Consider the following 13711-nt stretch of genomic DNA (forward strand, 5'->3'; position numbering starts at 1 on the left):
ATGAACCCAAAGACAAAAGAAATTAAAATAGGAGATAAAACTAAGAAAATATCTGAAGCTGGAAAGCAGACACATATTAAAGAAATTAGATGTAAGAAAGTTGAATCCAAAACTGCCAATAGAAAAAGGTGAGTTTTTTATATGGCAGAATCCCACAAAGGCTCAGAATTAGTAGGACCAGGGTACCCCGGAGGATGAGAGTAAAAAAAGCAATTATGCTATTGGCTCAAAGCTATTTAAGAAGCAATGACATTCCAGAGATCTCCAATCCCATTCCACAGAGCCTGCTTACCAAGCCTTCCAAACCACGACAAAGACTAGAAGTTTATTGTCTGGAAGACATGACACACTTCTCTGAACACCAGAAAATATCCTTAAACACCAGTCATACATGAGGTTAACTAAGCCATTCTAAAAACAGAGGTATTAAATAAATACATGCATGGGAATATAGAGACATCTTGCCTCTCTCTCCTCTGAGCTTCCAGAGTCTGGCAGGCTTTTACCCTCTAGACCAGTGATGGCGAACCTATATGACACGCGTGTCAGAGATGACACGCGAACTCATTTTTTTGGTTGATTTTTCTTTGTTAAATGACATTTAAATATAAAAAATAAATATCAAAAATATAAGTCTTTGTTTTACTATGGTTGCAAATATCAAAAAATTTCTATATATGACACGGCACCAGAGTTAAGTTAGGGTTTTTCAAAATGCTGACACGCCGAGCTCAAAAGGTTTGCCATCACTGCTCTAGACAGAAGACCTGAGGAGATTTCTCTGAGTAAAGATACTGACTTGGGGGTGGGTGTGAGGAAGTTTCCACAATGAAAATGCTCAGCAACAAGCACCACTAACACAGAATTTCTAATCAGCTTTATGAGCAGAGGAACAAAATTATTAGGCACCTGTGAAAAGCCCCTAATATAAAAGAAGCAAAAAACTGACAGGGAATTTTATTTGATTTTTATTTTTTTAGCAAACAGTCTGTTTAGGGAGGAAAAAAACTTTTAGAAATGTATTATTAATGTCCTCAAAGAGATAAGATATGACAAAGATAAACACACACACACACACACACACACACACACACACACACAGATACCAGTAAACAAAATTCATAGAAAAAAGGGGCTCTTAAGGGACATACAAATGACCAACATCCACAAGATATACCAAGATACTACTTCCCACCAATCTGAATGTCTAAAATTAAAAAAACTCAATACCAAGCATTGGTTAGGAGGTAGAGCAACAGAAACTGGTGGAAATGAAAGTTATATAACCTTAACCAACTTTGGAAAACTATTTGGTGGTTTCTAATGAAGTTAAACATATACCTACCCTATGACCAAACTATTGCACTACACTCCTAGGTATATAAGATATATTAAAGAATAAAAAATAAAAATAAAAAAAAAGAATATGTCCAGAAAGACTTGTATAAAAATGTTTATAGTAGTTCTATTCATAACAGCCAAAACCAGGAAACTCAAATGTCCAAATGAAGAATCCTATATAATAAAAAGTTAATATGCTAATTAGACCAAACAGCAGAAGGACCTTCCGGACAACCTTCCAGGTGAAGGCGGGGCTGAGAGGTCCCAGCCCGTTTGCACGAATTTCGTGTATCCGGCCTCTAGTAGATAAATAATTGTGTTATAGTCATATAGTAGAATTCTACTCAGCAATATCATGGATGAATATCACATCATATTGAGCAAAAAGCCAGCCACAAAAGGAAACATACTTCATGAATCCATTTATATTAAATGCAAGAACAAACAAAACAAATACTTTTTTAATGGTAACAGAAATCAGGTCAAATGCCTCTGGTGGGTGGGGATGATTATCTGGAAGAGGAATGAAGGCTCTTTCCAGGGTGATAGAAATATTCTATATCTTGAATTGGGTGATAACGTAAGTGTAAAGCACTTGTCAAAATTCACTGAACTAATACTTAAGATTATAGCTTTATAGGTTATGTACCTTGACACAGGTATATGTATTTTTTATCTCATTGAGGTATACCCTTAAGATTTGTGTATTTTACCATATGTAAAATTTTACATGTGAAGTTATCACATGAAAAAAAATGTTTTAATTGTCAATAAAGAAAAAAATTGCCGAAACCGGTTTGGCTCAGTGGATAGAGCGTCGGCCTGTGGACTGAAAGGTCCCAGGTTCGATTCCGGTCAAGGGCATGTACCTGGGTTTCGGGCACATCCCCAGTAGGAGATGTGCAGGAGGCAGCTGGTCGGTGTTTCTCTCTCATCGATGTTTCTAACTCTCTATCTCTCTCCCTTTCTCTCTGTGAAAAAATCAATAAAATATATTTAAAAAAAAAAAAAAAAAAAGAAAATTAGAGGATCAGTCCAGGAGGACCAATATCCAAATAAAAGAGTTTCCAAAGGAAAAAAAAAAAATCTGAAAGGAAATCATCTATGAGATAATTAAAGAAAATGTCCCAGAACTGAAGGACATAAGCCTTCAGATAAGAGCCCATTTTTACTAGCAAACAGGTGAGAACAGAGCAGTTTCCAGAAACAAAAACAAGTATAAACAGCCTAAGAATCAGAATGACACGGGATATCTAAACATCTACATGGAAAGTCAGGCTAAAAATGAATCATAACTTTTTTAAATTCTGAGGAAAAACGATTTCTCACTTAGAATTCTAACTCAAACCAACTTTCAATCAAGTATGAAACAGATTTAAGATATTTTCAGGCTTACAAATCTCAAATAATTTGCCTCACATAAACTTTTTCTCAAAAAATTCTTGGAGGAAATCATCCACCAAAACAAGAGAAAATTCAGAAAGCAGAAGATATGGAATAGAGGATACAAAAAATCTAGTATAGGAGAATCCCCAAGATAAGGGTGAAGGGAATTCCCAGGTTCATAATTATGGACCAGGTTCAAAGAGTAAACAGTCCAGTTTGAAGCCGGTCCAAAGGCTACATGAAAACATTAGAAGAAACTGACATCTGATCATCTTGAGAGACTTGGGCAAGTTATAGCATAACGTTGAGTCAGTGCTAAACACTTAAAATACTAAACAAACACAAATAAAACCACAATTATTAGCTCTAAACAAAAAATTGTGCAGAAAAATAATCATAGCTTACTACATAACTTCAGTTATGAATCATATGTACATGGTGATAAGGTAAACACTGAATGCTTATCTAAGCATAATTAGCATATAACCACAACTATCATGGTAAAATGAAGTAATAAGGAAAGGGGAAAGGGAAGTGGCTAAAGGGGAAGGATGGGGAAGAAGGCTAAAATCTCATGCTCAGAAGTGAGAAGTCAACAGATATGCCTAAAACTGAAAAAAGCTATACCAAGTACCAAAATCAACTAAAAGAATATAAAGTGGTTTCTTTTTGGGAAATAGAAAATGCCAAGGAAGATTAGATAACTGCTTCTGATCTACTTGTAGTGTTTTCACTTGCTTGCATAAGGAAATACATAAACATCTATTATTCCAGGTATAGGAACTCGGGATAATAAGATAAACAGCTTAGCTTATTATCTCTGCCAGAATCACAAGAGAGGTAGATGTCTTAGGTACATTTTTAAATTCTCAAAATTAAACAGATACATAAGATGAGCAAAAGCCTTCTAAATTCTAGTGCAGCCTACAACTGTCTCTCTTCTGATAAATTCTTCTAACATATATAGAACTGCCATGCAGTGCAGTTCTCTTAGACCTATAATTGTAACCTTTAGTCATATCCCCATAAACTTGCAAATTGGGAGTTTGATATGTGAGCTGCATATTATTTAAACATTGAGAAGACATGGAAATTAAAAGGTGTGTCTTAAAACTAAGTAAGATATAACTATTGATTTTTTAAAAAGCAACAATCACAATCATAAAAAGACAGTAATAACTTCAACCATCTGGTTCTCTTGGTCATCAAGCGTATGCTAAACACCTATCTATGCTTCAAACAGTACAAAGTGGTTTTTAAATAAGCAATTTTTGTCCTTTCATAATCAGCTGCAAAGAGGTATTCTCAAGTTAGCATATCTGACAAAGAATAACTTCTGATCTATAAAACTCCAGATATTAAAAAATTTCATTTATGGATGCTTACATAAACTAAATCTCTAAACCAAATTTATTAATGGAACAACTCTTACAAACCCACCACACCTTCGCTCCACAGCTGCTAACAGATTCCAAAACCAACTTTAAAGCAGAGCCCATCATAATGACATATTTAATACAATTAACCATTTTTAAACGTAAAAGATGCATTTAAATATAGAGACAAAAATATTGAGTTTTAAGCCTCAGGTCATACACACATGAGCACACACACACATATCCTAAATCAAGTTTCCTCTAAAAGTTCAATCTAGTTTTTAGAAAAGATTGCTTTGATATGCAATTCACTCATTTAACAAATATATAATGGATAGCTAATATATGGCAAGTACTGTGCTAGGGATATAGCACATGTCCCTACACACATGGAGTTTTATAGTCTCTTAACTGATCACTGCAATGAACCTGCCCTGAGGCTTAAATTAAGACTCACATGACCAGCGATCAAGTATGCAGATTATTAAAAAGTAACTGGTAAAAACAAAGAGCCTCTTGGAAACTAGTGAGTAGACAGATGAGTAGAGATGTAAGAATTTTGTTGTTGCTGCTAATCCTCACCTGAGGATATTTTTTCCATTGATTTTTAGAGAAAGTGGGAGGGGGGAGAAGGAGGAGGGGGGGGGAGAGAGAGAGAGAGAAACATTGATGTGAGGGAGACACATCGACTGGTTGCCTCCGGCATGCTCCCCAACCCCGATCAAACCTGCAACCCAGGTATTGCCCTTGACCAGGAATCAAACCAGAGACCCTTCAGGGCGTGGGCCAATGCTCTAACCACTGAGAAACTCTGGCCAGGGCTAAATCCTCATCTTTTATAGTAAAAAGTCAATAAATACTCCTTAAATGGGAAAAAAAGTAGTATATTATCTGGTGATAAATGTAAAGATCAAATTAATAAATTTAAAGTGCTAAAAGTATTAGTCAATTAGTAGAGGAATATTGATGAAGGAGAGAGGATAACAATAGTACTATTATTTTCATAACAAGTCCCATTTAATCACTTGATTATAAATTATATATCACTGCAATAAAGATTAAACTAAAAGACTGAGAAGACAGGATAAAGCATTAGCCATGGAGTATAAGAAAGAAAGAATCTTAGACAAAAAAAAAAAACACACCCAAAAACTAAAGATATTTTAAAATTTTAGTTTAAAATCACCTAGGTTATTTAGAACCAATGAGACAGGGCTCTGAATGTATGTATTTTATTCTTAGCTTCCAAAGTAACTCTGCACAACACTTTAAACATATAAGTTTCCAGCTCTAACCTCACATATGGCTATAGAATAAAACTTGTCATCATGGATGAAAAGTACATGAAGATGCTATATAAAATTAAATCTATGCACAAGGTTATTAAATATTACATATTACCAAAAGGCATTCTCAAGTGTTCATAAGCACAATACTTACTGTCATACTAGTCTCTCATGACTACTCAGGAATTTATATTATTGGGTATCAACTTTAAATTGAACTAAACAGACAAAATTACATATTTCAGGCTCTTACATTTTTAACTATCATTCAAAAACTTTAAAAGAAATTTTGAGATGGATACATTGCTTAGTATACTTAATCCATGTCAGCAGTCCATTTTACCCACAACCTTACAAACATGAATATTCAACCTTACAAACATGAAAATGTTCTCTCCATCATTTATACATTCACCCAGGCATCCAATATTTACTGAGCACTCTAAATACATCAGGCTCTGTACTTATCCTGGCAATGGGGATTCAGCATCATGCCTGACAATAAACATCATAATTACATATTATGAGAAAGGCTATAAACTATACAGAATAGTGCAGTAGTGACAGAAGACAACATCATATATGATGATAAAAGAAGGCCTCACTGAGCCCATTAGCACTGAGACTTCAGGTATAAAGAATGGGCCAGACATGTGAATATTTGTAAATAGCCCCTCCTTGCTTGGGGAGGTTGGGGGAAAAAGGGCTAAGGAAAAAATATGAAACAATCTGACTTGGATTTTAAGGTAGCACTAGCTTCTGTGTGAAAATAGGAAATCACTGCTTGGTATCTTAGCAAGAGATAATGGCAGCTGGGACTACAGTAGTGGCATTGAAGATGAGAAGTTAACAGTTTGAAATGGATAACGAACAAGACTGGGTAACACACTCAAACTGGAGATAAAAGGATAGGTCAGATGATGAAAGAAAAGTGAGGATGTCTCTATATTTTTGGCTTTAGCAACTGAAATAGTGGTGCCATTTACTGTCATAGGACAGAGCAGGGGAGACCTACCTTGATAAAAGGGTCCTTTCAGAATGGAATCTCTCTAGACTCTCACAAGTCATTAGGAAAAGGCAAGAAACCATAGCAAACCTTAAAGGGGTAAGTAAGATGCTAGGACACTCTAATTTCTTTATAGAAACGAAAGAGAAGCTGGAAACTTCCTCCTGCAAAAACCTCACTTTAGCAGTTTTGCTTTTTTAAAAAAAGTGTATTTTTATTGATTTCAGAGGGAGAGACAGAAACATCAATGATAAGAATCATTGATTGGCTGCCTCCTGCATGCCCCCAACTGGGGATCGAGCCCACAACCCGGGCACGTGCCCTGACCGGGAATCGAACCAGTGACCTCTTGGTCCATAGGTCAACGCTCAATCACTCAGCCGTTCCGGCTGGGCATGCTTTTATTAAATTTTTATTTCTTGATTTTTTAGAGAGAGGAAGAGAGAAAGAGGAAAAGAGAAACAGCAATTTGTTAGTCTACTTATTTATGCGTTCATTGATTCTTGTGTGCCCTGATGGAGGATTGAACCCGCAACCTTGGTGTATGGGAACAATGCTCTAACCAACTGAGCTACCCAGCCAGGGTTTCTTTTGCTTTTAGTGCAGTCTAATACCAAGACTCCAAGAACCATGTTATAGCAAGGTTTCATAACATCATTTTTTCTGAACCTTGTTCAAAAGATAGTTATAAACTTGGGAGTTCCCTAAAAGAAGGAGAGCTTTATGTTAATAATAAATCCCTAATAAAGAGGACTGTAAAGGGAAGGCCTTCATCTTTTGATAGGTCTTCTAATAGATGTATCTGACTATAACAGTAAATAACAAAAAGCTAGTTTTATCAGGTTTTTATGTCAGTAATTAACTATCCACCTCTGACCTCCAAGAGCACTTTATTATTAGATGAAAGAACTTACTGGCATGCAAAATGAGGTAGAGGGTCTCAATTTAAACACAAATATCATGAAGCCCAAAAGGTAAAAGCAAACATTAACAAGCCCTGAAGAGAGAAGCCATTCTTTCAGGATACAGTATGAAAGCACTGTCAGTTCCATCTTAGTCTTCTCAGTACTACTATCAAACCACCAACTCTTAATCTATATATATAAAAGTCCAGCGACTGAATGGCAGAACAACCAGAACGACCAGTCGCTATGATGCGCACTGACTACCAGAGGGCAGACGCTCAATGCAGGAGCTGCCCCCTGCTGGTCAGTGGTCAGTGTGTTTTCACAGTGAGAGCAGCCGCTCAGAGGGCAGGTCCATAGCCGCCTGGCTGACTAGGATAAGCAGTGGTCCCACTGAGGGCCGATCCCTGCAGGCCACGCCCCCACCACTGCACAAATCCGTGCACCAGGCCTCTAGTTCATAAATAAAAGCCTGCCACCCCTGCAGCTATTGAACATTAAACCTTCTAATCTAAACTCTCAGCATTAATCTCTAGTGCTCCAAAACCAGATTTTCTATAGTCACAGCAAATTACTACCCTAATTTTTCCTGTGACCTATCATATAATCAAGTGCCAAAAATCTTCCCTTTCTCCTGAGAAAACACCTAGCTACTGGTTGGTCACCACATTCCCAACTCTTTCTGTAAGGTAGCCCTAAATGCTTTCATTGTGAAGTCTTACTAACCAAGCATAAAGACAAACAATAAACAAGGGGGAAAAAAGCTGTCCAATTTAGTAAATGGGGAGGCCATTCATCATCAAGTGACACCTCATTCTGCTCATCCCCCTAAATTCATGGTTCAATGGTATATTTATCTTCTCTTTATCACTTACACTCATTATGTAGTGTCAAACTGGAGATTATGAAGAACAGCACCTTTGTAACTATTTAAGTGACTACATATAAGCAGACTAATTCAAAATTGACCTAGTTCTCTCCTTTATATATAACAACAGCTGGCTAGGTGTACTTGGAAAGGCTTAATCAAAACTTACAATTCCATAACACATGGACACAAACAATAGAGTGGTGAAGGCCTGGGAGGGGTGGATACAGGGTGGAGAGGTCAATGGGAGAAAAGAAAACACAAAGGGGACATCTGTAATACTTCCAACAATAAAGATAATTTTTAAAAAACACAATTCCATACTAATGCTAGAAAGTTCACTGGTAAATTTAATAAATTCAGTTGAAAGCAAATAAGTGCTTTAATAAGAGAGAATAGTACACCCCAAAAAGTACCAACTGTGAACTCAACTTTCAATCATACAATGATGTATTACATTAAACCAGCTAACATCACATCATAAGTGGTATAATACTAGTACAATTTTAATATTAATACTATGAAATTTGGGAAATAAAATATTGGTTGGGGAGTCAATGTTTTAGAGTATACTAAGGTTGATGGATAAGCAAAATGAAAAGTACCAGAACCTTCAACTATTACATGCTTAATTATTCCACTAGCAAACACAACCTTTAAGTCACTAGAAAAGTAAATTATTTAACACAGTTATTGAGCATATACAGTGTTAGGACACTTCCAAGCTACCAAATACACCCACACACACACTGCATTCCACTAGCATTTTCTTCCACTGTACCATCGCATTTAATATACTAAATGTTAATCATTTATAAATTATATATACATATACTCTATTATTTTTAATATTATGTACCTTACCAAACACATACAAAATGGAAATTTAAGTAGAAGTTCTAAAATTTTATTCCCACCTATTCCCATGGATAGTCTTGCATACACTTTGAGGTAAATATACTTCAGTGAAAGAGGATCTTGGTAATCTTTGTTCCTTCAGTGCCTAAGTCATAGGCAGTGCTCAGTAAAAATTTGAAGAATTAATGAGCAAAGGTACACTCAAAAACATGAATCCACAACATAACTTTTTGACGTTATAGTTCATTCACCCAGCTACTTAATCCAATCTAAGTGCCAAATTCTACTTAATGAAAGGGATTAGAATATATTATCCACTGTAGTTTATTTCCACAATTTAAAACTAAGAATAATTTTAATTCAGCAATTCTTGGAGGAAAATAAACCCTTATAATTCTGTTTCCAGGAAGATGGAAGGAGAGAGGAACAGAAAAAAGAAAGAATTGGAGAAGATTTTAAAGTTTCTTGGATTTCTAAAATGCTCTGAAACTGTAATTCATCTTTCAATTTTTAAAAAAATATATATTTTTATTGATTTCAGAGAGGAAGGGAGAGGGAGAGAGAGATAGAAACATCAGTGATGAGAATCATTGATTGGCTGCCGCCTGCACGCCCCCCACTGGGGATCAAGCCTGCAACCTGGGCATATGCCCTGACCGGGAATCATCTCTTGGTTCCTAGGTCAATGCTCTACCGCTGAGCTACACCCGGCTGGGCTATCTTTCAATTTTTTAATACTATATTCCAAGCATTTAGAATAATATTTAGGAATACACAAACCACACACGTGCAAACTTAAAAATGAAAAAATAAAGAACATAGCTGCTAAAATTCTCAGTACCCACTACTTGCAGTATACTTTAGGAAATACATGCAATCTAAAACAAGTCAAGCCTTCAAGGGAAGGCTTGTGTTCTACCCAAGATATTCAAGAAAAACAGATACAAGTCAAAAATAAAAGCCACCACTAATACAACTCCCTTTAAAAAAAAAAAAGTTAAGGTATACTTTCAGGAACTATTACTATTTATACAACTGATGGCATACAGGCTAGCCAAATTAGTAGGCAAAACCAATCTTCCTAAACTCAAGAGCTTCTGAAATGTAAATAAATAAGAAGTCACTAGACTGCCCTTTCACTTTGGTCCAATAAGTGTTATCTGCTATTAACATAACACTCCATTTCCAGGGCCCCATTCTCCAAGATAAACTGCCTGCAAGTCCAGTTTGCATGAGGTAATATATACTTAACTATTATTTTAATACTACCTAATTATGGTTAGCATTATTTTGTGCTCAATAATTTTAAGTAAAGCCAAGGGGATAGATATTTCAGTAATTTATCAAGCTTGCTTTTTACTTATACAATGATTCATATAACACATGTTGTGTTTGTCCAATCCATCTTCCTCATCTCCCTCCATTCACCTTATACAATATAAACAGGCAGGTGAGATTAATGGATGGAGGTTTTAGTACCTATTTAGATTACTCAAGTAGCCCCAAAAAGTTCTCAAACCATTTTTAGCTCTATCAAAAGCTTTATAAATTCTTTTTATAACCTTACTAAAAAAAATTCTATATTAAAGTCTGACATTTACAAGAGTAAACAATATGTTCAAAAGAATTACCCACTTATAAAATAGCTCCTGTTTACATTTAGAAATGTTCTTTTATCAACTTGCTTCTCTCTTTTGCTTTAATTTTCCCCTGCAGCAAAACTGATAAAATATAAATCCATTCAAATAGGTAAGATTTGAACAAGTATTTTACTACTTCTTCAAATATATGTTTTAAAATTCAACAGGTATACACCTCATAACAAATCTAACAAAGACCTTCAGTCAAATCAGTTTAAAATGCACCAACTATTAATTTAGTTTATATGCAAAGGTACAACCTTAGTTTGATATGAGAGTACTCAGGCTAGAGATGGATAAAAGTTTAATTTTAGAATTCCTAAATGCCAACTACATCACCTTCCAACTTAAGAAACTAAACACTTCTGAACCCTGAAGCCGTAAATCAGTTTGAATGATGTCCTCCTTCACGCCATGTAAGCCATTGCCTAATTGAGGCCAGACCTGTCAGGCTCAACAGCATCCCGGAAATGACTAGCCTACTAGAGCTGGAACCACATCAAGAATTTGGAATATTTCTCATATTGAGGCAAGGAAAAAAAGTTCAAGCGAGATTGTCCATACAACAATCAGTATACTGTTCCGCAGGAAAAGACGTAAAAAGCGTATTTTTGCAATTCTGGCCAGTCCACAAGACCTCTACCCTCTGTCATTATTTTCAGGTGGTGACCCACTGGACTTACCCCTTTTCTTCCTGCACATTAACAAGCTTCCACTACTAAATTCTCGGTTTGAGTGCCTTTCAATCAAATTTCTCTTAGGTATTAAAACTGTCACCCGGGGCATGGCTGGTTGTTTGGGTTGGAAACCACTTAAAAATAATGCTTTAGCATCTAACCCGCTTCATGTTTATCACCTCTTACCAAGAAAATCCATTAACTGTCACAAATAGAAACACACACACACACACACACACACACACACTCTCTCTCTCTCAAATCCCAGTCACGAAAAAATTGAGTCACCTTCCAGCCACAACCTGAGCAATGGGCACTTGCAGTTGGCGTGCGCCTTGGTGGTCACGGCCGGGCGGCGGTGGCGGTGGCGGTGGCGGAGGAAGGGGTCGGGGGCCGGGGCCGCTAACGCCACCCTGTGCCCCGGAGCCGGGCGGCGGCGGCAGGCAGGCGCTGGCGGCCAGGCCGGTCCCCACGGGGAGCTACCACCCCGGGTCAGAACGCCGGGCTCCCGAAGGCCATCTTCTGGGGAGAGGGGGCGAGCCCGGCGGATCGAGGGCCATCAACGGCTCTGGCCAGCGTCTGAGGACATGAAACCTAAGACCAGGTCTTGTGGCTACACCAGCTGTCCAGGCTCGTCTCACCTCAAACACAACTTAATTTCAGGTCGTTCTTAGCAAAGTCAGCCGCTCAGAGGGTGCGGATGGTGACAGCCCCCAGGAGACCGGCCAAGGCCCTCGGAAAAGGCAGACACTCCACACAGGGAAGGGGCTCCCACCCGCACGGAGAAGAGGGCTGTGCAGCCGCCTCCTCTCCCCCTCCCAGTCAAGGCTGCTGGGTGCGAGGTGAGGATGCTGCTGGAAATGTTTATGAAGGAGGGATGTGAGAAAATGGCAGGAGGAGACGAGGGGGTGGAAAGGGCCGGTGCCACCCAAGCCAGGGGGGAGAGGGGGGCTTCCCCGGACCCATCCGGGGTAACGACGACACCAGAGAGCACGGGCACTGCCCGGCCAGCGCCGGGCACCGCTCCCTCCGGGAGAGCTTCGCCCCCTGCCACACAGTCCCCGTCCCCCAACCCTGCGCCCCCCATCACACTCCCCCATCCCCACCGCGGGCCTCCCTACCCTTCCGCCTCCGCGCCCCACGCCCTCAGCCTCCCCTCCCCGTGCCCGGTCGCCCACCCCCTGGGCAGCCCGTCGCCGGCCTTCCCGGCAGCTCGTCCGGACCCCTCCCCCCTCACCTCTCCTCAGCGCCTCCTCGTAGCTGAGGAATCCGATCCGTGACTCCTTGGCGCCCATGCTCCCTTCATCCCCTCGGCCGGGGGTCGGAGCCTGATCTCGCCCCCACCCCCACTCCCGCCTTCTCCTCGGCGTCCCTGGGTGACGGTGTCGGCGTCCCCCGGACCCCTCCTCCTCCCCTGACACTAACAAGTGCGGCTTCTACCCCGGCAGCTCCTCCCGGCCGCCGCCACCGCCTCCATGCCGAATCACGTGACCCGCTCCCACCCCGCCCCTTCCCCTCCCTCCTACTCCGCCCTTCTGGTCTCTCCTCCCCGCCCTTCCCTTCCCTCCTCACGCCCACTTCCCTCCCCCCAACCCCCACCCGCCAGCCCCACCGAGGCCGGGTTAGTTCCGGGTAATGGCCGCCAAGGGCCACACACTCCTCCCCGCCCCACGCTAACCGCTCGCAGGGGCGTAGGGGCGGGGCCGGACCCCGTGCGTCACGCGTCATCCCCACCTTCCGGCCAATCGGAAGCCGGGAGGCGGGGACCTCCGCTGGCCCGGGGGTGGTGACTTCCGGGGCGCTTGAGGCCGTCCCTCCCGCTCACACGTCCTGGCGCCGGACAGGCGGGGCCCGGGCGGCGGACGGTTGGTCAGGCCTCGTCCGGGACCCATGTTGGAAAAGACGTGGAATCTTAGGGCACCGGGGTCCGCGGGGTGCGATTCCCGAGAGACAGGAGCGAGCAGGCGAGGAACTCCTCGCGTCAGAGCAGTTTTGACGGCGAGGGAGTTGTGAAAGGCGAGGAGACAGGTTTCCTGTGGCGAAAGAGCCCTTGCTGCTCGCGGGTTCAGCCCTGAGGAGAGTGAACCTTGTGACCGAGTTCACGGGACCTTCCTTTTCCGCGCGTCCGCTGCCCCACCTCCGGCCGCCGGCGCCCCCGCCCGCCCTGAGCCCGCCGCTAGTTCCTCGATTCCTCGGAAACTGCTCTGCAAAGGGCTCCGCTGGCTTCTCTCCCGGGGCTGCTCCCCACCAGACCGGAGGGTCACCACACATAACAGAGTTCCTGCTTTAAACTTATTTATTTTTAAATATATATTTATTGAATTCAGAGAGGGAGAGAGAGAGAAACATCAGTGATGAGAGAGAATCA

The 13711-nt window shown here is 40.7% G+C and overlaps 1 protein-coding gene across 3 annotated transcripts in view; it reads right to left on the reverse strand.

Moving 5' to 3' along the window:
* The window catches only part of USP32 (ubiquitin specific peptidase 32), a 126038-nt gene extending 113227 nt beyond the window's left edge, over window positions 1-12811 (reverse strand). For all 3 annotated transcript variants that reach the window (XM_070394676.1, XM_070394677.1, XM_070394674.1), the window contains exon 1: window positions 12581-12811. In XM_070394676.1, coding sequence (XP_070250777.1) covers window positions 12581-12638 — 58 coding nt within the window. In that variant the 5' untranslated portion in view covers window positions 12639-12811. The remainder of the gene's footprint in view (window positions 1-12580) is intronic.
* Between the last annotated feature and the right edge of the window lie 900 nt (window positions 12812-13711).

This window comes from Myotis yumanensis, unplaced genomic scaffold (assembly GCF_028538775.1).
Source record: "Myotis yumanensis isolate MYYU_CA2020_CCGP unplaced genomic scaffold, mMyoYum1.0.hap1 SCAF_16, whole genome shotgun sequence".
In the NCBI taxonomy this organism is placed as follows: domain Eukaryota; kingdom Metazoa; phylum Chordata; class Mammalia; order Chiroptera; family Vespertilionidae; genus Myotis; species Myotis yumanensis.